The sequence below is a fragment of the Leptidea sinapis genome, chromosome 17 (genome assembly GCF_905404315.1).
Source record: "Leptidea sinapis chromosome 17, ilLepSina1.1, whole genome shotgun sequence".
Classification (NCBI taxonomy): Eukaryota; Metazoa; Arthropoda; class Insecta; order Lepidoptera; family Pieridae; genus Leptidea; species Leptidea sinapis.
The window spans coordinates 13,499,274-13,524,374 of NC_066281.1; the positions used below are offsets into that span (position 1 = coordinate 13,499,274).

General features: G+C 37.9%; 4 protein-coding genes across 35 annotated transcripts in view; 3 read left to right on the top strand and 1 right to left on the bottom strand.

Moving 5' to 3' along the window:
- Positions 1-10,983, top strand: part of LOC126968882 (serine-protein kinase ATM-like) — a 57,012-nt gene extending 46,029 nt beyond the window's left edge. Inside the window, exons 30-35 of the mRNA XM_050814010.1 lie at positions 1,407-1,508; positions 2,171-2,358; positions 3,840-3,946; positions 4,683-4,797; positions 8,979-9,106; positions 10,394-10,983. Of these exons, the coding sequence (XP_050669967.1) occupies positions 1,407-1,508; positions 2,171-2,358; positions 3,840-3,946; positions 4,683-4,797; positions 8,979-9,106; positions 10,394-10,587 (834 nt within the window). The 3' untranslated portion in view covers positions 10,588-10,983. The remainder of the gene's footprint in view (positions 1-1,406; positions 1,509-2,170; positions 2,359-3,839; positions 3,947-4,682; positions 4,798-8,978; positions 9,107-10,393) is intronic.
- A 3,391-nt stretch (positions 10,984-14,374) lies between these two features.
- LOC126969015 (B9 domain-containing protein 2) lies at positions 14,375-18,015 on the top strand. 2 transcript variants are annotated; one of them, XM_050814284.1, is made up of 4 exons: positions 14,375-14,544; positions 14,625-14,750; positions 17,182-17,407; positions 17,486-18,015. In XM_050814284.1, exons 1-4 carry the CDS (start codon positions 14,457-14,459, stop codon positions 17,577-17,579), a joined length of 534 nt encoding a protein of 177 aa, XP_050670241.1. In that variant the 5' UTR covers positions 14,375-14,456; the 3' UTR covers positions 17,580-18,015. The 2 variants fall into 2 exon arrangements, with proteins under 2 accessions (XP_050670241.1, XP_050670242.1); XM_050814285.1 differs by having other exon boundaries at positions 14,649-14,750.
- Positions 18,016-18,363: 348 nt separating this feature from the next.
- LOC126968907 (cullin-3-A) overlaps positions 18,364-25,101 on the bottom strand; it is a 36,268-nt gene continuing 29,530 nt past the window's right edge. For all 31 annotated transcript variants that reach the window (XM_050814071.1, XM_050814070.1, XM_050814102.1 and 28 more), the window contains 3 exons: positions 22,123-22,261; positions 21,310-21,462; positions 18,364-20,257 (listed from right to left, as the gene is read on the bottom strand). In XM_050814071.1, coding sequence (XP_050670028.1) covers positions 21,310-21,462; positions 22,123-22,261 — 292 coding nt within the window. In that variant the 3' untranslated portion in view covers positions 18,364-20,257. The remainder of the gene's footprint in view (positions 20,258-21,309; positions 21,463-22,122; positions 22,262-25,101) is intronic.
- LOC126969018 (uncharacterized) lies at positions 19,034-20,095 on the top strand. The gene has a single exon (XM_050814288.1). It carries the CDS (start codon positions 19,034-19,036, stop codon positions 20,093-20,095), a length of 1,062 nt encoding a protein of 353 aa, XP_050670245.1.

Sequence of the window (25,101 nt, forward strand, 5' to 3'; positions counted from 1 at the left end):
ATTACAGCCATTGTAAAATACTCTATTTGATTGAAAAGAGAGGCCGTTGAGTTTCTTGTATGTTCTGCTCACGAGCTCAAGTTTTTACGAACATAAGTAAATTCAGTAATTTAAAAAAAAATTGTAGTGACAATTCAAAACCGCTTAGCTTTGACTTTAATTTTTTTTTATGAAAAAGGAGGACAAACGAGTGTCACCTGGTGATAAGTGATCACCGCCGCCCGCATTCTTTTGCAACACCAGAAAATTACAGGAGCCTTGCCAGCCTTAAAGGAAGGTGTACGCGCTTTTTTTGAAGGTACCAATGTTGTATCGCCCCGGAAACACCGCACAAGGAAGTTCATTCCACAGCTTTATAGTACATGGAAGAAAGCCCCTTGAAAACCGCACTGTAGAGTACCGCCACACATTCAGATGGTGGGGATAACCTAACTTGTGGCGTGTCGTGCGAAGTTGGAATTCGGTGGCAGGAATCAGGTGAAACAGCTCATCGGAACACTCCCCATGATAGATGCGCTAGAGGACACGCAATGACGCGATGTCTCTACGCAACGCCAAGTGATCCAGCCGTTCACAGAGCACTGGGTCCCCGACAATTCGAGCTGCTCTGCGTTGCACGCGGTCAAATGGATGTAAAAACGCCCAGCAGTGATGGTCTCGTCACCCCTGAGCTTTTGTACTCATTGAAACTTGAACTTCAAACAGACTAAAGAGTTCCACATCATCAGTTGAATTAACAACGAAAATTACTACATTCAAAAGATTAAACGACCACGGAGATGGATGATGATGTCTACGTCTCATAAATGGCACATTTTCAACTTTCAAGTGTCTAGAATCTATATGATACCATAATTTAAATATTAGATGTGTTACGCTAACATTAAGGGCCTATATTCGGCGTTCAAATTCTAAATAACAAAAGTTTGGAGTCGAGATCTTTTTTATTGAAAATTTATCAATATTATCACGGACTAGTAAAAAAATAAAGACTCCGTGTCACCTTACATAACAGTGTAGCATCAAAACAAGCCGATTAACGTGTAAATACATAGCCCCACGCACACACTTACACTACTACAGGCCGATAGGCGGTCATTATGAGAATTGTCATCGTCTGTGACAGATCAGGTTGCGTCTCAATGAAATATTTTAAAAATGCCGTCGTGCGTTGTGAAAATGTGTAAAAACGATACTTTATAAGTATTTGTGGCTATAAATGATTATTTAAGGGAGAAAAAATTGTGTAACAAGTATCCCCCGTAACCGCACACACATTAGCATAACGGTGCTTCACTTGCTAATATCACGGCGAGGAGTCCTTATTTTTTTTCTCGTCCGTGCAATATAATATACGTTTGACGTGTGGTAGTTAATTCATCATCAGCCGTGTTAAACTGTTTCAGGTAGTGGCGTTGTCCCGCAGAAGCGGCGTTCTGGAGTGGTGCGAGGGAACGATGCCTCTCGGTGCTTACCTGATGCAGGCTCACACTTACTACAGGCCTCAGGTACGGGCATAATATGTGGCACGTATTCCAACACATGTCTCAACACGTGATCTGTGTTCAAGTGTATTACAATTTTGGCTGTTTTATGCAAAGCATAAGGGCAGTGACAACACATATTTTAAATCTGCTTGAAAACGAACCAGTGCTTTCGAATAGCTCGTCACCACAAAATGTAGACAACAACGATGACTATGATGCGTGGTTATGGTTAAATCCGAATTTAACTCTCCTGCTCTGTTTGCCCCGAGTCAACACAGATTTGCCCCCTCCAGAATACGCGGGGCTGACTGGGCATCCACTATTAGGTACAGGTCCTAGTGGACGCCTAGTGACGGATTCTCTAGGACTACATAGCCTGGTATCGTCCTGGAGTAGTCTATGTTTAGTCCGTGCTGTCATTTGTATTTGGTGGGGTAGGCCTCCGATTACCCCACACACCGGACGAAACACAGCGGCAACATTTCACGCCGGTTTCAAGTGGGAGGGTGGTATTTCTCCGGACGAGCCGGCCTAATTCGGTTGTGTCCGTTAGGAACCAACATTGCACTACCACTCATAAAATTCAGCTTTACAAATGCAAAGGCACTAGGCTCAAAGGGGCCATACGTAGCACAAAAAGAACAGAAAAAGTATGTGAACCTGTGAAACTATTAATAATTCAGGACATAACGCCGACTGCTGCGCGTCACCGGCTCAAGGAGTGCCACGACAACAGGAAGTCCAACAAACACAAGCTGATGGTGTTCAACGAGATCCTGCGCGTGTTCCGCCCGGTGTTGCACTACTTCTTCACCGAGCACTACGGAGACCCCGTCACATGGTACGAGCGCCGTCTCGCCTACACCAGGAGGTAAATCGCCATCTTGTTTGTCTTGATCACTTCCCGGTCTTATCCTCTTTTATCCATTTTATTTTTGACCCCTCTAACATCTGGCTTTTAGCAAAATCTGAGGGCCTACCTTGAACTGTTATTCCGATTCAATTGGCGACCTAAAATGAACTGCTTTGCTATTTCATACCACGACGTCATTAGAGCTTTCCAATTTAGGTTGACCTCAAATCAAGTCGGAATTTGAATCGCAAACTGTTTTATTTTGTTTATTCATTCGTACCATGAGGTGATATTTCAATCTAAACTGGATGACACATGAAAATTTAATTATTTTATTAAATTTTAGTTATTAGTTTTTAGTAATAATATTTTAGTTATTAGCAATAAAAAGGGCTTAATGGTATTATTTGACGCTATAAAGAGCAATTTTAAAATTTATTTATAGTAATTTCTACGCAAAAAAAAACGCTAAAATCATATAATTATAGAGTTCGAAACGCAACGCACATGGTTCGGGTAAGAGAGACAGGCTTATGCAACGATTGTACAGCGTCATCTCTTTCTCACACCGCGGACCACAGACAAATTTATTTCGTTCATTCTTCCATATGCGATTCAAACGCCATTCAGTTATAGGCACTTCAAGGTACGAAACTTAGCGATTCTGTTTAGGTACCTAAAAGGAACTGCATCGGAATTGAATCGCTAATTAAAAGTTGATGGTAGGCCTTCTGGACTCATCTGTGAATAGAACTTGAATACAAGCTTCGTCGTTCCAATTTCAATGATTGCGATGGCATGCGGGGCGTGTGGCGGGCAAGTGTGAGTTTATTCGGGCTTCAGTCCTTCTGCTCACAGTGTACCAGGGGCGTGCATTCATATAGACAATTAGGCAATGCTTTCCTTAATTAGAACCTAAATTAATTTATACCACTGTTTTTTATGGAAAAGGAGAACACTCGATCGTACTGGTCACCCGGTGTTAAGTGTTTCTCTTGCAATACCAGAGGAATCACAGAAGCGTTGCTGGCCTTTAAGGAAGGTGTACGCGCTTTTATATGAATGATGAAATTAAAATTATGAAGTCATTATCCATACATTTCTATCATTTCACGGAAAGGTTGTATATACATGCGTTACAAATCTGGCGACCTAGACTCAACAATCGTGCTCCTCGAAAGAAAGAAGTTTCTGTTGAATGGACAGACACGTGCCTGCCACTCATCCAACGAGCCCATCCGAATTTCTGTTTTGATAAGTGTTTACAACTGTGATCTAATGACGAGCCGCGCGTCTCCAGCGCTGAACAAACATACCGACATTAAATAATGAGTAATGGTTTACTTTCGAACGGTTGGCTCAGCCGTGGGTAAGAGCTTTGGAGGCGTTGTTTGAGCCCGGCATTGTCCATAATCGTGATACAAATATAATGTTTGTATGTAACATGTGCTCCCAGGAGTGCAAGGGAAATCATTTAATAAATACTAATTTGCTTTTAGTGTGGCGACGTCGTCGATGGTCGGGTACATAATGGGGCTGGGAGACCGGCATGTGCAGAACATATTGATCGACAAGACGACGGCACAAGTGATACACATTGATTTTGGTAAGTGCTTGTGTTTATCATATTTTTATTTGAGAGAATCTTCACCCCTCTAGTAAAATTAAAAAATATATTCCATCTACAGTTTTAGCTGGGGACTTTCTTTTAGAAAATTTCCTATCTTTCGATATTAAAATTTCATTTATTTTTTAATATATTTATACAACACACCGTCAGCTGTTTATAACTATTACAACGTTTGCGAGCGATATTTTATTATTTTAAAAATCATCTAATGTCATGTCGTGGTCGACTGTTTGCAATATTATTTTGTATGTTTTTATTTTGTCACTTTTATCATGTAAGTAGGTTTTGTTATTATAGTTATGTATCATTAATACTCAATAAATACTAACTCGCCTATATATGGTTCATATTTTCTGAGATTGCTGTCGAACAAATAAGCACTTGTTGACTAGACTTGTTCAAATATTTATATTAATAATTAATAATAAGTAACTTCATAATTATGGTTGTCTCATAATTAGGCAATTAATAATATTACTATTAATCTCTGTAATACTAAAGTAATCACTGCACTAGTTTTGCTGGCCTTGCTATTCTAGTTATACTCATAATATGGACTGTAATACTTAATATTATAATTAATAATATTTATTACTTATTAAATTAAATTGGGATATATTTTGTGGGGATTGACCTCGACTGATTTATTATTTAAAAAGGTCGTCTTATGTTATATTATCTTAAACTCGCTTACTAATAGTAATTGTTGAAGGTATTGCGTTCGATCAAGGCAAGACGTTACCCACGCCGGAGACGATCCCGTTCCGCCTCACGCAGGACATCATAGCCGGGTTCGGTTGCTGCGGCGTCGAAGGTATATTTAGAAGGTAGGTGCTGCTACAGCTGGAGGTCGTCTCCACACCAGTAGGTCTACTCGCAATATATCGTTGTCGATTGACAACGATATATTCGGAACGATACGATAATAACCCGAATATATCGCACCTACCCTAGTCCAACAAATGTTCGTGTTCCATATCGTTTATCGTAACAACATCGTAACCATAGACTAATATTTTGATGTTTTTACGATGTTAGAGTGAGTGAATTATGCGCAAACTATGTATAATCTGTGCTATGTCGCTGCTAAGTGTCAAAAGTCAAAACATAGCTTAGGCGCATAATACCATGCCAGACTCTGCACCACTAATTTGCATCATTTACACAAAATGTAAATATTAAAAAATTATGTAATGAATAATATAATATGATCATTTAATTATTTATTTGTTTACATTAAAGTTTACAAAAGAAAATACTTAAACCTAGCCTCAGAAAACCACACGGGTTTGTAATATATGCTAACAAAGAGTTAATTAAATCTAGGTACATTAACTACAGAACATTAGTGCCAGTTAGGTAAATTGTGGAAATATATTTATTTTGAGTGACTTAAAAAGTATGATTTCAGTTTTTTCTTAATATTACGAGGATTTATACAGTTCGGTACATCAGTGGGTAATTCAATAATTAGGCGAGGAACTAGGTAAGCATTCGTTCGTTCGCCATATCTATTGAGCGCGCTCGGAGCGCATAAACGGCCCCGAGTGACGGCCCGCGTGCATACAGGATGTTGCACTTTATCCCAGTATTTAGTATTGAAAAAGTTTTCTTTTAACATTGAATATTTCATCAGTACCTGCATCGGTAAATTTTTGCAATGTTTAAAAAGTTCAGTTTCGGAATAGTCACTATGATTTTTGTTAGGCAAAAGTTTTAATATTCTTTTTTGCAGCTTAAATATTTCATTCAAATAGGAGTTATATGTACGTCCGTAACTACTCAAACCATATTGTATATAAGATTGAGCTAGACAATTATATAACATTAATTTTACATTAAAGGGAATACGATTTCTTAAAATCGTCATATTAGCTAAAAATTGCCTAAGCTTATTGCAGACGTATTCAATATGGTTATTCCAATTAAATTTACTATCTATATGTAGGCCTAAATATGTAACAGAGTCGACTACTTCAATAGCGGGGCATTTACAAATGCTGTTATTTGAGTGCACTACAACTATGGTCGTGGGCAAGAATGTCATCCATTGGACGTTTTGCGAGGTTTGGTGATCTTATGGTTATTAGCTTAGTTTTACCTGGGTTAATTACCAAATCAGCAACGTGACACCACTTATTCAATGTATTAAAATCAGACTGCAGGTGGTCGCGAGCATTTTTAAGAACTTTATCAGCGATCAGAATGCATGTATCATCTGCAAATTGATAACAGATGCAGTAATTTATGCATGTATGCATATCATTTACATATGAGAGAAAATGAAGAGAGCCCAGCACTGAGCCCTGCGAACCTTTTGTAGATGATACATGCCTACTATATGCAGTATCGATCTTAACTGTAAAAGTTCTATTATGGAGGTAATTTTCGCACCATTTTAATAAAGGTCGGCGAACACCACAACTAGCAAGCTTCTCTACCAATCTCAAAAGCACGCGAAAAGTCAATAAATATAGCCAGCACATGTTCTTTTTTATTCAGATGATCGTTGACTTCATTTGTAAATTTTTAAATTTAATTAATATTAAATTATTATTAATTTAATAAATATTACAAAACTTGCGGATAATAAAATGTAAAAAAAGTAACTCAACCCTTCTCGTGGAATTTCTCAGGCGGCCATTTGCATTACTTTCTACGCATAAAAAAATAACATATCAACAAAATGACTTAAATTACTTGGTAGTAAATAAATCCTGTTGAATAGTATATAATTATTTTAATTTTATTTATTAATATATGTATATTGTATGGCAAATATATCTATACAACTTGAAACGATAATAGCAACGAAAGCTTATAACGTGTCGTTGAGATTATCGTAAAAATGACGTTTGATTGTTTGTCAAATTTTAATATTCGTCTCTGACATTTTCAACTAAGAGCAGGGTTAGGACCGATAAAATCGAAAAATGTTTCGTTCGTTCAATCATCGTTTCGACATTGATTGAATACGATGTAACTAAGAGTAGGAGTCGACACGACTAATTCCACGATATAACAAATCGATCGATGTTAGGAGTAGGCCCCCTGGCCGGCCATACTCCGCGACAATATGGCGCTGACACTCGAAACGACCGTCGGTGATTCGCGCGTTTGATCCAAGCTGATGTCTATGTTGTGGATATGGTGATAACTGTGTATCACGTTTGTTTAAAACAAAAATGTAGTACAGGTTCCGCTTGATAAAATTCTAACAGCTTTAGTTTGTGCCAGTTACTCCACGTAACGTCTATTTTACTGCGAGTATGCGTTACATGCGGTGGTGTGACACAATGTTCACACCGCACGAAATAACAATAAATGTGTTAACAATACGAAATGCGAACCCATATGTCGCGGAAGCAACGAGCGGCCTGATAATAACGCATATTATTAGACCGGAGTCTTCCTGATTCACCAGTCAGCTTGATAATTTATGACAAATTGTGTTAAACACATTTAAACTTGCTTCTTAACCCTTACATGCCCAGAACTATTTTTAGTCTCCGACTTCTTTCATTTTTGGATATATGAGTACTTGAGGGGTACTTATAAAAACTTCCTTCAAAGGTATTAGATGGGAGGGGGGAAGGGTGTTTCTTTAATGGGTCGAAAATTACCCCTAGGGCAAATGTGTTACCCATGGGTCGTGTAATGAAAGCGAGAGAAGCATTAACCCCACATTTTTTGTACGCCGTGACTGTTTTATTTTTGCACAAAGCATAGCTATCCACGTTTTAAAGCCAAAAAAAATATTTAAAATAAATTAATAATTCTATCTCATTCTCGCCGGCTGAATAAAATACATTTACCTGTTTATGTCTCTATCGTCTCGCTTTTTCTTTTATCGAGTTTCAAATGACAACGATTCTAAAGAAGTGTCACTTCAAAAACAGAAAACTAACTTTGAGACATCAGAAAATTTCGTCCAATAAGCTCAAACTTTATACTTCCATATTATTCGGCCGTGTAAACGCAAATTTAAACAACAAATAGAACAAGCAGGTCTACATGAAAGTTTTTCAACCTTTGATCATATCCACACTATGGGACAGATAATTGAATAGTCCCAGGCATTCTCACATACACAGAAAGGAGCCTAAATCTAATGAAGAAAATTGATACATTTAAAATTTCATCACAAAAAATTAAAAAATGCAATTTAAAGCGCTTAAAAGATTTATGACGCTGTGGCTGCCCAGTGATGCCATATTTGAAAAACATCTTCGGGATATCAGCAGATAAAATATGGCTAAAAATTGGGGAATTGACCACGAAAACGTTTTTGCCCGTTTAAAACAAGTTTAAGTTTTTTTTTAAAAAAAAGAGGTTTTGTGCAAGTACTCGGTACGGTACTAGATACTCGATATTTGGGTGCCACACTGCAGGGCAGACCAACTGATTTGGATATCTACTGCAAGCAGCTGGTACGATTAAAACAAGAATTTGACAGAAAGTGGGCGGAGTTTATCAATAGAACATAGGGTCTGTCATCACCATCAAGCTAGCCACAGGCCACTCAGTATCAATGAAGAGAGTTTGGCTGCGTAATCTTTTCATATTTCCATCTGTTTTGATATTGTCGCGTGGCAACATTAGTTTTAAGTAATGACTTTAACATTGCAAAATTACAGTTCCCCTCACAACCTTTCTTCTATAAATGTCAACTTCAATTTGAATTTTCATTTTATTACTCTTGCTGAGATCTTTCACGAAGAGGCACCATCTTGTCGTTTTAATATAGCAGAACCTTAACCACGCACTCAGGCTACCTAAGTAGAAAGTTTAGTAAATGTTAGGCATCTAAGTCCCCTGCAGATCTCTTCAGAATTATTTTTGCATTATTAACCTCACGTTAGCATCAAGAGTTTTTTATCAGTAGTCCCAAAATGTCTACACCAACGTGATCATGTGATCACCTACTAGATGTCACAAAGTCATTGAACAAGATTGCACATACGTGCTGTCATTAAATATAGATACACATAATTATTTATGTTTGCAGATGTAGCGAGAAGACATTGCAGTTACTTCGTGACAACCAAGAGACTCTGTTGGCTATATTGGAAGTATTGTTGTGTGATCCTCTATATCTGTGGATCGTACCGAACGCCGCCGCGTCTTCTAAGTCCAGTAAGATTGCTACTTTTATTGACCTAGAATCACACCCGCCTCATATTGATATACTTAATCTGACCAAAAATACTGTTACAATTAAAAATAAACAAAATATTACATTTGAATTTGGAATCTTGTCATTTTTATATGATTGTTCGTTTTCTCATTTTGGCGCCAATACATTGTACAATATTTAGTGATATTAAAATGGAGTGGGGTGATAAAAATAACCGAATCGCTGTGATTGCATTACACAAAGTAAGCCAAATGCAATTCATACGCTTGATATTAGTAACATGTTTGTGTACCGGGCTAATTAATAGAGATCTCCTCTTTTTATGGCAGTAAAAGATCTGGACGTCCACGTAGTGTTCGTACGAGAAAGGTGGTCAAAGCTGTAAGGAGAGAATTCGAAGAAATCCTGTCCGAAAGCAAATATTTTATCTCGGAAGATGAAGATAACACCTAGAACCATGTTGCGTATTTTAAAAGATGACTTAGAACTTGCAGTCTATACTGACGTTCTGGTTATTTCTGAACTGATAATTTAAAAAAGAATAGGGCGGTAAAATCGAAACAACTATTGAAGCGGTACGCAAAGGGAGGTCACAGAAAAATTTTGCTTACGGATGAGAATTTTTTTACAATTGAGCAATATTTTAACAAACAAAATAACCGTATTTATCTCTAAAATCTCTAAAACTCTAAGGAAGCTTCCCAATTAGTCAACGTTGCACTATCCGACTTCAGTGATGGTTAGGTGGGGTTTTAGCTATGAAGGAGTGACTGAGCCATACTTTTGTGAAAAATATATCAAAACATCGGCACAAGTGTATCAATATACCATTCTTAAGAAAGTAGTGAAGCCCCTTAACAACACCATGTTCAATAACCTAGTATGGTCCTTCCAGCAAGACTCGGCGTCGGGTCTTAAATCTCGTTCAGCGCAGTCTTGGAAACGAACGTTTCGGACTTCATCATTGATGAAGACTGACTGTCGTCTAGTCCCGATCTTAATCCGCTGGATTATGATTAATGGTCAGTTTTAGAGAGTACGACTTGCTCTAAACGCCATGTTAATTTCGAGTCCCTAAAACAATCCGTACGATTGGCAGTGAAGATTTTTCCCATGGAAAGAGTGCGTGCTTCAGACTCTATTGATAACTGGCCTCAAGGTTCAAAGGACTGTATTGCAGCCAAGAAACGAATACACTGTAAAAATTAATAAATGTTACTGGCAATAGATTTTTTTTCTTTGTTTTAGTATCTATGGAATAGGTAACATATTGTCGTATTCCCCAGACAGCCCGAGCAACAGCGACAGCAGCGGGCTGGCGCGGCGGGCGCTCTGGGCAGTGAGCAGCAAGCTGTGCGGCGCGGGGCGGGGCGGGGGGGGCGCCGTCTCGGTGCGGGGGCAGGTGGCGCGGCTGGTGCGGGAGGCCACGGACCGCACCAACCTGAGCCGCCTGTTCCACGGCTGGCAGCCCTACCTCTAGCGTGCAATGGCATCATAGAGTCCGTCTCATGAAACAAGTACCGCGGCATTTAATGGAACTAATTAAGTTTTATGCTTTTGTGTGTAACAATTTAATAAAACAATTAAAATAAATGCTATAATTGTAATTTTTGGGAAGTCAACATCGGTAGAGATCAAAGAGTATATATTCACGAGGCTAGCAGATTATCTTCGTATGACTGCAGCGCCGCGTCTGCGAGACTTCTTTTGTGAAACGGACTCTACAATTTTTGTACAACTTTCCGCCATTAATTCAATCTGTTTATTTGATTACTTTAATTTGTTTTGATACTATTTTAAATTATATTAATTAAATAATATTATTGTCATAATTATAAGTTCTTATTATTTAATTACACTTAATGTTTTATATAAAGAGGATTGTTTTATTTGTAATTTTAAAGTACTTCTTGTACGAGAAGAAGAATCCGATTAAAACGGAGGAAATAACTCTGTTGCAACTTTGAAAGCTGTGGTACGTAAGATATATTTACATGACGTATGGAGACTTAAAAGTACAAGAAGTACAACTGAGAATATATTTGAATATCTTAACGATTTAAAGCGAAAGCGCTGTAATAACAATAGAGGAATTAAAAAGTAAAACGGAAAGTAGAATTCGTCACTGGGCGTCCAACAAAGACAATTTAAACACTTAGTTCAAGAGGCAGGAGTCCCATAGAAAATGAGAAATGTCGCTTGTATGTAATGCGTACGAAATCTTGACACCAACATAATAACCTAGTGACGTAATAGCAGAGCTCCCAATATAGTAAACCAATGTAAGAGTTGTAATCAATCCATAATTTTTATCGATTACTAGCTGACCCGACAGACGTTGTTCTGTATATAATAAATAAAATAATGTTTTTAAATGAATTTGTCAATAATATATCATAACATCAAAAATTACTTCGTAAAATATGCACCCTGCTGTCGTAATGAAATTGTTTCACAGCAGAACTGTCAAACTGTGCGTCAATAAATTCTCTCATAGATATTATGTATGGACACATCAAAGGAAAAACACATTTGTTGTTTTTAATTTAGCAACATTTTCCTATTTATTCACCTTTTAAACCTTCTCTGGACTTCCACAAATAATTCAAGACCAAAATTAGCCAACTCGGTCCAGCCGTTCTCGAGTTTTAGCGAGACTAACGAACAGCAATTCATTTATATATATAGATTAACTATACTATACCAATATGTATATTCTTATATCGACAGTTACATTAATATAAATTTGATCTAATTTTAAGGTTCACTTTGTAAATTTTAAGATGGACCTAAGCCAAGTCTAACAAGTTTAAACTAGGGATACGTATAACAAAGAAAAATACAATTGACATAATTAATATTTTTTTAAATAGTTTTGTTTTACTTTGTGTAGTAGTTTTGGTTTAGACAGTCTTTGGTATTAGTTTTTCAGATGTTGCAATAAATGTTTTTGAAGTCGAAGTCGTGGGTCCTGAATCTGAAATTATAACAGAATATGTAACTATATATATAACAGAAATTCGTTAACCGTAATTTTTAGGCTTTAAATATTTTTTGCATGTACAATCCTACTATCCCATTTCCTTCTAATTTGTACTTCTTTAACGAAAAAACTACTGAATGGATTTTGAATAATGAAACTTTACAATAATATAGCTTACACACCAGAATAACATAGGCTATAATTTCAAAAATATTTTGTGAATTATCCAAAATATAAAAGAAGTGTGATGTAAGTAGAAAAGAAATCTGCAGGCTATTCATGCTTGCTCCGCAAAAATCACAGGATTTACAAATATACATATTATAATGTTTATTGAAAATGTTCATCTTAAATAATCCTACAAAAAAGTGAATAAATACAATATAAAATATTAATTTATTTCTAACGCAAATTTGATAGTAAGTGCTTTTATCGCATCTGGTATAAAGTAGATGATTTTTGTCTTTTACACTTCATTATTTGGACAAATATTTGAATAGTTATGACGAAGACGATATTATGTTGTAGTCCGGGTCTGTGTTCGAATGGCACGGGCGCAAATATTAAATCGCGTAAATATTGTAGAACGCGGGCGTGGTTGTGTCCTTAATGCGAATTATCAAGGTATTTCGTAATAGTTTTATAGGTTTTTTGTGCTTAGGAGACACGTATAGGAAGATACATTATTTTTATTAGATTACATCGGTATGTTACTTTACTTCATACTTAACAGTTACTTACAATCATTCCACGACATCTTAAATGTTTGTGGTTGTTACTTATAACCGAGCCCTATAATTAATACGGTCACATTGTAGGTATTCGTACGGTACGGGCCTCTGGGTCGTCATAACTTTTCCTGTAGAATATACGAAGGTGATCAAATACTCTTGCAGTTTTCTTTCGATGATCCAATTATGAGTGATCCTCAGCAAGTTGACAATTGTGAGGTCACACCTTTAAAAAACAGTACTGAGGATCTTTCTTCGTCATAAAAGGTGGGATAAAGGATTCAAGATAACTTAATGTGCTAAGACTTGAATTTACCGATTATTTTTGAAGATAAGCATTCTTTATTAGCTTATTATTTGTTCTTTAGGGCTTACCTTTCTTTATCCAAAAATAATTTACCCATGAAAATTCTCTTACTCCCATCTGACCGGCCAGATTTTAAACAACATATTTTACAACTTTTATTACATTGTATAGCTTAGAAATTTTCTACGCATTTATTCTATAAATAATTAAGCAAAGTACCATGAAGAATACACGATAAAGTAAAAGAAAACGACAATTCGTAACAAAAATTGTTAAGAGTCACTTTTATTTTGAATAAATGACATGTCAAATGACACTCAAACCAAAACAAACAAAAGAGTCGAATATATGTTAAAAGCGAAACAGCGTTTACGGCCATTATTTTTAGTACAATTTCATACATTTTCAAGTTTATTAGAGAGTTGCGCCAGGCTGGCGTCCACCATTAGGACCTGTACCTAATAGCCCAGGCTGCCCCGCGTATTCTGGAGGAGCAAACAGAGCAAGAGGCTCAAATCACCCTCCACATTCGCTATGCTTAACCGACTACTGGATGAGATGCTAGCATTAGACGTGGTAGAGCCGAATGATAGCGGATGGAATAATCCAGTACTGTACTACTGGCCGCAAAGTCAAAGAAAAAAAAGAACGGAGAACTTCGATTCTGCCCAGACAGTCGCAAATTAAACGCCATGCGTAAAGGTGACGCGTACCCTTAACCATTAATATCTCACATCCTGAATCAGCTCCGCGACTCGAATTTCTTGTCCTCAATCGACTTAAAATCCGCATTTTAGTAAACACCACTTTTAGACAAGGAGAAAAAAGCCTTTACCGTCCCAGCTGGCGGTCTTGTTCACTTTAAAGTATTAATGTGTTTTTTTTGTGGGTTCTATTTTGAGGTTTGAGCAAATAAAACCCATTTAAGCAACTGTTCACTTTCAATCTTAGCCGGATTATACTTCGTCACCAATTGCCTTACTGTAAATACTATTATTTTAAACTTATCACAAATCACTGCACGTTTCATACTAAATATAATTTTTTACATAGGCAGTCCCGCCTCTTATAACGTAGTATTTACATCCTCTTTGGTTCGTATTTACATTCCTTCACCCAATTACCTATACTCCAAAGAGTATAATAATATATAGGGCTATACTCTATCGATGGATGATCGGAGTCGTTGCATATCAAGTTGTCACCGTTACCATGGTAACGAATACCAGTCTACAAACAAAACAAAGATTTTCATCTTTTATTGTGTTAAATAAGTTTGCATTATTTAATATTAGTAAAGAATATCAACCTAGAATAAGATATAATTAATGGCAGAATTGCATATATTAGGACAGTTAAAATATTCCATATTTGGAAATAAGAATTCGTTATTCTGTCGATATTCATCCCAAACTGGTTTGTATATTAGTAGATTATTAGGTTTTATCATTCTTTTCCTGTTTTCATTTTAACTAGGTGTAAAGATTTTATTTAAGGGCCAAACTGGACCCTAATTTCAGGTAGTTCTGAAGGACAAACATTATCGGGAAAGCCAGATCATGAAGGGCGCGTTATTTGGTCGCATCCTATAGATTTACATTTTATAACAAAAGGAATACAAGGTTGGTTTTATTTATTTCATTTTACTGATTTCTATAGATATTTTTATTATTTTGTATGACAAACCTTGAAAACGTAGACGTAATAATTGATATTCATAAATCGATATTTAATTAAAGATATATTTTTTAAATAGCTTTCGTGCACCCCTACAAAAGTTCGTCACACGCGACAAACACGGTAAATTCGTTTAATATTGCGGAAATCCCAAAAAGTGACTGAGCTTTTGCGAATGGTATTTAAACAATGCGTTTTCCCATAAATTCGTTGAATAGCGCTTGCAGTTATCCTCGAAATATAAAATGAATTTTGTTGACTAGAGCACAGCGGACAGAAAATTGATGAAGAAAAGTAAGAACGGCGGATGGTCCCGTGAGTACTTAGAGTAAAGTCTTGGTCTGATCTTTTTTTTGCTTCACCTGTCCCTAAACTTCGATATTATGTTAATGATATTTTGTTTGTTTTATGTGTGTTCCTATTAAATGTGTTGTGGTATATAGGTATAATAAATAAAATATATCATGACTCCCACTTAAGAGGCCTATTACATTATCAATGTGATTTTTCAATAAAATGCCCTTTCAGGCGTTCTTATTCAGAGAAACTGTTATTCTTCGTCAGTTTTGTCTTATTTTATGTTAGACATATAGATTATAGAATAGTTATTAATGTCGTTCATAGAGGCCTCGCTTTTCGCAAAATTGTATAACCTATTTAATTGAAATAAATTCAAAATTCCGAAGTAAGTTTTAATAAAATGCGCATCGCCACTTTTTTAAGCTACTTATTTTTACTATGGATTGATATAATATAACTAGAAAATTTATTGAATTAGGCGTTTGTTTTTCGTATATTTCCAAAGTTTGTGAGTTTTCTTAAGTACTTATAAATTCTGCTAAGATTTGTCTTTAACCAATTCGACACGTGTTTCGCCTCTACACGAGGCATTCTCAGGAGGACAGGAGAGGATTGATTTCAGAATTTGGCCAGATAAAACTAAGCAAACGAAATGGAAAGTTGTTGCTCTAGTAAATGATTGAGATAATATTTCGAACACGTTGAAGTGGGATGGGAAGCATCCATAATAATACTACTGAAATAAAATGCACTAATTCGCATTTCTTTATTCTTAGTTATTTAATTCAACATTTAAAAAAATGTGTTTATTTACTTTTTAATAATAAATAGCCTCTATTGAAAGGGACGCAATAGTTTATGAAAGGGACAGTACATAATATTAATATCAAGAAAAATCAGTTTACACTTCACTTCACATGTGAAGCATAACGCATAAGCAAACGATAGCAACGGAATGAACGAAAAATAATTGTTTTTTTATTGGCTTTACAACTTGGTAGGGTTGGTTTCTAGCCATTTAGTCTAAAAATATTATTAATGAAGCCGTCTAGTCTGACCCAGACTGATTGTTACGTTATATCCACTGTTTTTCATTTACAATTGTCAGTTTTTAGCCTCCCGTAGCCATGCTAGCGCTCATGTAGAGTTTTATTTACCGGTACTTGTTTTACCCGTTTTGAGGTGAGATTTTTTTTTATTTTCTTGAAAACTATGCATTACCCTGTAATAAGAGTGGTAGCATTATAATCGTGGATTAGATTATCAACTACAATGTTTTTTACCTCCTAATTCTAGGGTCTACTAAGTTTTTACCCTCACTTGTTCTACAAAACTTCAACAGACAGAAGTGGATAAATTAATATTTGTTAAGAAAAGGACAACAAAAGTACCTATTATTATCAGACTCGAAATACAACCAAACACACAAAAATTCTAAACCGGTAGATTTTTTGTCTGATTCTTAAATGGCAAATATTATACTTCATATAACCTAACAACTTATAGAAAACCTATCCAAATTGTTTCATAGTAGAGTAGGTAGTTACAGCCAGTGTCAAGAATATTCTGTTTTGTAATAAAATGTTGTTAATAATCAATGCTAACTAACATTATTTCTGTTTGATATTCGCTATTTTGGCGCTGTTGGCCATGCAGCCAGCGGTACTAAAACTCACTAGTTTACACTAGTAGACACAACCCCAGTAAACATCGATAGATGGTGAAAACTATTTACCTACAAAAAAAGTGTGTACTTTATTACGTTAAAATATACATAACACGTAAGACGAACGAAATTAATTCAAAACGCAAAAATACTTCAGAGTAGTACGTTCCTTCGCAGCCATTTGTATTATATGTCAAAATTAGTTCTCTGGACGCTTGCGAGTGGCGCTTCAAATAGGCACAAAAAATTTGCTGTTAAACATAAGGACCAGGTATGTCGGATGTTCGGTTCGCGTGTGAGGATTTTTCTGTCTCCCCTCTTCCGTCTCTGCCACGCTCACTATTCAAAAGTTCAGAAAGTCAGCTTTGGCTCCACTTTCAACAGTAATAGATTAATAACTTTGTTTCTAGGTTGGCCGAAGCTACTGCTTCAAGTGAGTTGCTTGGATTCTTTAGGCCGTTCCTGGTTAGTTGGCTACGGTTGCTGTAACCTGCCTGCAGGGCCCGGCAGCCACACAATAAGAGTTCCTTGCTGGATACCGGCTGCGACTTCCATTACTGATAAACTCAGACAGCACTTCCTGGGGGGCTCTCATCAACTAGCTCGCACTGATATTATTGCTTTAGGTACAGACAGGTGCGCAGCCCTGCAATCTAATTCAGCTTTATTTAGTTAATCATTCAAACTCTCTTTGAAATATTACCTCTATTTCAGGGTGAATCTTACAACTGAGTCTACAGGCCTTGTAGAACTAGAAGTTTGTGTTGTTCATAGAAACTTTACTCAGTTTGGAATTGAATATAAATAAAATGCATCCAATCAATTATTTAATTTTCACTTTGGTGTCGATTCTAATACAATTTTGCGTAATGGATTTGATTCAAGATAATGGTGAGATAAGCAAAATTATGCGCAATACGAGCTTAGAAAACGGAGAAAATAGTCTGCACAGCGTTTTAAAAAATATCGCTGAAAAACCACATGGCCTTTATTATAGAAATTATGAGAAATTATTAAGCCCAACACACACGTATGACAATGCCTCAGTATTTGATGTAACTATCCCTATATCAACAACAATATTGGATTGGATTTATGACGAAAACATGTCAACAACAGAAGAAACATATACAACCACGCTATTTGTAGATACAGATAATACCACCGACGTATTAGATGTGACAACCACAACATTGACAACATTATTGTCGAAGAAAACGGCAATAAGTAACGACTGTGCTTGCAATATATTGGTTCGTTCATGGTTTCTAAATGTTCAATTATATTTAAAACATTGAATTGTTTTTAATTCTCATATACTTTACAGTACAAGACATGTGATATTAATTGCTGTTGTGATGTTGACTGTGGAGATATTGAAAAAGATTTATTCAGTGACAATTGTGAGAACCATAAAGTATGTGGTGACACAGAAGACACCACTCTCAACTTCTGTTCTTCTGACGCTACATGTTTAACTAAAACAACCAAATCTTATTTCGTCGACAATCTTTTTTGTATTGCAAAGACAAACTTACCCCCCAAGCAGTTAACAATTATTAAGGTAAACGAACAAAAATAAAACAGACAAATTTTGTGTATTTTTTTTTATTATCATCAATTTTTGTTTTTTTATACAGTTTGATCTGGCAGCACTTAGCATGTCTCCAAAATGGCAGAGTTTTATTCCGAAACAAGACTTCAAATTTGATTTCAAAAGGACCCTTTACAAATACAACGATGCCATCTGGTTGACATATAATGGAACAATTTTCAATAGTGGTAAGACATGATTCACTTTATTTGGTTGTAACTAAAAGTAATATACCAATGGAAACAATTCATAAGTATCGAGTATTTAAAAATAACTGATCAAAAATACATTAAAGTGTAGGTTTTCTGAATCATTTCTGCTACGGATTTCTGCTGCTTTCAGAAATTCCAATACCCACCGTTAGTGGTTACTGCAGTACAAGAAAACCAATACAGTTTTTGGTAAACGAAAACATAAAGTGTATTGTAAAATTGGAAGATCTTCACATGTTCGAGATTTACACACACACCAAAGACGCGAGTGTACTTAGTCCCAAGACGGAGGCGGCCAACAGTAATGCTGTGGTATGAGTTATGACACACTTATAGAAAATTAAAACAGTATCTTTATTTAAAATTATCTTTACACATATTAGTTATTTCATAATTAATTAAACAAACAAAGATAATATCTAACATTAAATTATGAGAAACTCTCTTTTCCAGAATATGTCTACGTTTCATTTCATAAAGTGGACTGTGATTGTTTGTGGCAGGCGCGGATGTGAGTCGTACGACCCGAGCACGCACGAACTGCGGTACGCCGGCGACCGCTGGACGAATATTGCTACGTCTGTTACCTACCAGCTTTACTACTACGACTCCAAGATAACAAACGCTTTAATAATATTGCACGTTGAAGATGTCGCCGCTGACACGCCCGCGCCTTACGTCACACAGAGCGTCCGAGTTACGTTCTATTTAGCCAACGACACTATAGATAATATCATTCAACTGAGCGGTAGTCCCGGATACGTCTGGGGTCGCCCGGTCATCATATCGACAGCTGACAACAATCACACTCAACATTTCTTCAATAATACTTACAAAAGTAACATTTTAACAATACCAGCCGCGAGAGATGGAAAGTGTGTATTAACAAAAGTATCGCACAGGATTGTTCAATTTGGAGACAACAAACAAATCAAATGTAGATTACATATTGAAAAGAAAATATCATCAAACGCTACAAATACGTGTGACCAAATACAAAATATCATTTTTGAATTGCTCAAATTGAACCAAACTATACAAATATCTGCGTATGGCGATCCACAATATAGAGTCAATAAAAACTGGTTACAACCGTACATGTTTGAGAAACAGCAAATCTATGGGCGATTTTACAATGAACAAACAATATTGTCCTGCAGTAATTTAGTAACAAGGATCGGATACGTGTTCGCTTACATTAACGTCGGCGACGCGATTGGTGGAGAGGGAAGTGAGATAGTGCAAGTGAATGTTGAAGGCGGCGCACACAACGTGACATTGTTAGTGGAGGACGCTGTCACGGTGACAGGCGACATGCTGGTGACGGTCGACACGCGCTTCATAGACGTGGTTGGGGCGACCGTCACCGAGTACGGTGTCGCGCCACATTTGAACATTCACTTGCCAAAGAGTTTCTTCGTTCCTTCGAACTGCGCCGACAAGCGAGCCGCCGGGCCTTCCTACGTCAGACTTACATTAATTTTTACTATTATGTACATGAACAGCGCACGAACGTAATGACGTCTTATCCATTTATTAATATTAGAGGCAATAAAATAAACATTCTTTTAAAACTAATAATTTTTTTATTTTTCAATAATTTAAATACTCCCGCGTAACTTTAATCACTTTAACTTGGCGTCCGCTAATCGAGAGCTTAACAATCTCGAACCTGTTGGCCTGAAAACAAAGCCACATTGTTTTATCGATTCATTATCAGCCTGAGTGATGTTGTGACATTTATATACATTAGTTGTTGTACAGTGAGCTGCATGCAGAGCGCTTTCGCACGATCCGTAGCCGTGGAAACACGGTCCGAAGAAGACGAAGAAGTATTTCTATGGTAGTGTACGTACTAGATCCGGCCTCCGTCATCCGATTGCTTTCCGTGAACCGACAGAAATAGTTCTACGACTACACCGGACCGTAGTTTCACGCGTACGGATCGGATTTGCTCGAAAGCGCTCTCACAGTTCGAAGAAATAACGATCATTTTACGCGATACGTTAGATAATTTAAACGTGTAAATAGTGTCTTGCTGTTAGACAACCGATAAAAACAGGCCAGGAATATAAGTTTAGGGCGCGTGACAAGCTACGTCTCACAATCGCGATTTGTATGACATTTTTTATTAGTGTGCGTGAAATGCTCAAAATAGAGGTTAGTCCTAATCTCTCTTTTGGCAAGTCTATCTAGAAGCGTGATACGTTATATATTTACAAAACAAAGACACAGCGCACTCGCATATGGGAATGAAAAATGGACTGTAGAAAGGTGTACCAATCATACGCTATTGAATCACGCGCAATTACTGATATATATATAGAACGACTCAAATACATACATGTACGCACCCAAAATGTTCGGTCCCATATTGCAAAAATAAATATGGCGCTCGTTCGAGGAGTACGGACTACTACTTCTACGGACGACATTTTATTACAATTTTTATTTCTATCTGGAATATAATTGGACGTAATTCCAGAAAAACGTTCCAAACCGCAATCATTTCAAAATTGACATTGACATAAAATGGCAGCCCTAATGTCACTCCTTAAATGACAGCATGACTTAGTAGCCCAACCCCCATGTATGGAGTACACTAATATATATTTAACTTTAAACACGAATTCCTTAAAATGTGATGTTTGGGGCTTGGATCGTTTTTCATGAACTCCGAGCAATTCCAAAGTCCCGTTACAAACACTGAGACAAGGGTCAGTGGTCCGTACCTATGCGACGTAGGTGTACACCTTGCGGTCGTCGGGAGTACGCGCCAGGTACTCCCGCTCGATCAGACCCTCGATCCTCTTCTTGATGACGACCGGCGACGGCAGGAACCGGGCGCGGAGCTGCTCCGTCACCTCCGCCACCAGGAGCGTGTGCTGGCCGCGGATACAATAACACTTTGTTAAAACAGAACTCCCACTCAACAAACGACATATATACGTGGTTGTGCGGAATATATTATCTAATATAATATACTTTATTTCATTTTATAATATTATATATAATACTTTATTTCATTTTTTTACACTCACTGCAAATAACTTAGATTACAAAATGTACAATATTTATTATATAATACTTATATCTTATTATCGATAATTGTAATAATACTCCGGAGAATATGTAGTTGCCGCACCGTTAAAACTTGGGATTCTGAGTAAGTAGGTTGGTAGAGTATCAAGTGTAAAAAAATTAAATAAAGTATTATTATTAAAAAATATGCGACTGATTAATTAATAAATTACGATAGAATCATACTAAGTTATCAACGAGATCGTCGCTGTAATACAAAAGATATCGAAACAATGCTATAACTATGCTATGTAATTATCTTTCAAACAAATAAACTTAATATAATTTTGTTTTGATAGGAATATTCTTTATCTACACCCATGCTTTTAATCCTCTATTAAAGATTATGAAACAGTTAAACAACTAAATTTTAACAAATGGACAACATTTCTGCCGTGTCTTTACGGTCTAAAGGGCGCTGTAGCTAGTGTAACAAACTTAACAATCAAATGTATATAACTCACAGCCATTCTTTTCCTGGCCTTCATGATCCTCACGATGGCGGCCTCTATCTCGTGCTTGCGGTCCTCGTCCACCTTGTTGCGGGTCTCGCGCCGCTCGGGCTCCGACTCACCCTTGGCCGCCACCGTCTGAATCTTAACTCTGTTAACAACAGCATCAACCTTAACGATCATCTCATTTAAAATTATATATCAGAGCAAGTCATCTGGTGCGGACTCATCCCGCCGCCTCCGCTCTTACAGCAACCAGCGGAATTACGGAGCGTTTCAGCCTGAGGAAGGTGTAACGTGTCGTATCGTTCTGGAAACAACGCAATGAAGCTCATTCCATTGTTTGGTGGTAGATGATAGAGAGTTGGCCATCAAAGCCACACTTCAGCGGAACGCCAAGGCCGGGATGATGAAGGATGACGTTTGTTGTGACGTGTCGAAACGAAAGTGGAATTCAAATCGAATCAGGTAAAAAAGGCTCTTCAGAATTCTCGCCGTAGGATAGAATATTCAAGTCGATAATTTCAGGCCGAGTCAATAATAAATATTTATCGCTTCGATTTAAAAATTTTGTTACGCGTTTCCCCACTTTAATAGTAAGTATAAGTTTAGTTGCCATCGAAATTCACACAGCCGACCGCTAACGTCCACCATTTTTTTGCTGCCAATGACTTAAAATAGTTTTATAGAAGGGTCCAGAAGCTTGGACCGGCCACTTAATGACAAGTTTTTTAATTAGTAAAGATAATGAGCGATTATATTACAAATTATTGGAAATTGAAGCGAGTGAGACAGATTGCTACTTAATTGATTCAGGAGGTACAATCCCTTGAGAGTTAATGTCTGTGTTTTCAAAATTTGCGCTGTGACCTATGTTATATTTACTATATTTCCAACAAGGAAGTATGGTATATGAAAGATAATATGGCAATACGGCCCGCAACGTTTCAGTGATTCCTCTGGTGTGGCAAGATAATGTCGGCTCACAGGTGATCACTTTACAGCACGCTAAGCGCTGTTAAGTGTGAAGGTTTAGAACACGGTCGTATAACTTTACTAACTAATACTTTTTCTAAAAAAGGTGAATGAATCACTACTTCCTTCGAATATGCGGGGGAGGACTGTCTTTCGAAAGTATTATGTATTCTGGGTGTCGTAAAAGGCGACTATGGGCTTTTTAGAAGTGGGAGAGCCACGCTGCCGTCTTATGACGTTAGCACAATCGGGCCAGATTCGTCCGGGTTAATAACCACACCCGTACAGAATACCGGCGTACAGAATCGGCCTAGTGCCGCTATATTTCGCATAGGTTAGTGTCGAGGACCGGAGGCAATGCCCCCCCCCCCCCACTCTCGCTCGGGCTCCCTTCGGATTCTGGGGAGAGCACAGAGACGCAGATATCTCGACCTAGCGATACGTCATACGTACGTATATTAACGTACCCCGAGTACAAAATTATTCACAAATATTTTGCCTCAAGCCGGGGTATGTGTGTACGTTAGGGAGGATATCTGCTGTCGCCGTCTCGGCAATTTTGAGGGTAGGGACCTCTCTACTCTCTGGCTCCGTGTAGATTTATCATCTATGCGTATGACTACAGGTCCCATAGTGGTACCGCAGAAACCAATCATCTCATGGGCTGCGTTCAAGCGGTAATTGACGACGTGCTTGCACAGATCCCCTCCGCTGAAATCTGTCTTCGGAGATTTCAACGGGCACAATGCCGAATGGCTTTGATTACGCTATTGGTATACCTAGAGGGTCATCAGTTGATCAACGACCGACATTACGGCTTTCGCCATGGTCGGTCAGCAGGTGATCTTCTGGTATACCTTACACATAAATGGGCGGCGGCTATTGGAAGCAAGGGGGAAGGCCTGGCAGTTAGCCTGGATATAGCGAAGGCCTTTGATCGTGTATGGCACAAGGCGCTCCTCTCAAAACTACCATCGTTTGGGCTTCCCGAGAGCTTGTGCAAGTGGACTTCCAGCTTCCTCACTGGGCGCAGCATACAGGTCGTTGTCGACGGATATTGCTCGAACCCGAAGCCCGTGAATGTTGGAGTGCCCCAAGGCTGTGTGCTATCTCCCACGCTGTTTCTTCTGCATATCAATGATATTATGTTCGACACCTCCAACATACATTGCTATGCAGACGACAGCACTGGTGATGCCGTATACACGGGCCGTGCAGGCCTCTCTCGAGAAATCGTCGACCAGTGCCGGGAGAAACTTGTGTCTTCTATCGAGTCCTCTCTCGAGAAGGTCGCGGAATGGGGTAAATTGAACCATGTCCAATTTAACCCCCAGAAGACTCAAGTTTGCGCGTTTACCACAAAAACCCCCATTTGTCGTATCACCGCTCTTCGACAACATTTCCCTTAAAGCCTCGCCTAGTATCGGAATACTGGGTCTCGAAATCTCGAGCGATTGCCAATTTCGTGGCCATCTGGAGGGCAAAGCCAAATTGGCTTAGAAGAAACTGGGCGTCACAAAGCGCAGGTCCGGCCACACATGGAGTATTGCTGTCATCTGTGGTGTGGCACACCCCAGTATCAGCTCGATCCATTTGACCGCATACAACGTAGAGCAGCTCGAATTATCGGGGATCCAGTGCTCTGTGAACGGCTTGATAACTAGGCATTGCGTAGATATGTCGCTTCATTGTGTGTCTTCTACCGCATTTATCACGGGGAGTGTTTCGAAGAGCTATTTCACCTGATTCCTGCCGCCGAATTCCACCTTCGCACGACACGCCACAAGTTATCATACCACCCACCGTTTGGATGTGTGGCGGTCCTCCACAGTGCGGTTTTTAAGAAGCTTTCTTCCACGTACTACAAAGCTGTGGAATAAACTTCCTTGTGCGGTGTTTCCGGGACCACATGGGTACCTTCAAAAAAAGCGCGTACACCTTCCTTAAAGGCCGGCAACGCTCCTGTGATTCCTCTGGTGTTGCAAGAGACTGTGGGCGGCGGTGATCACTTGACAA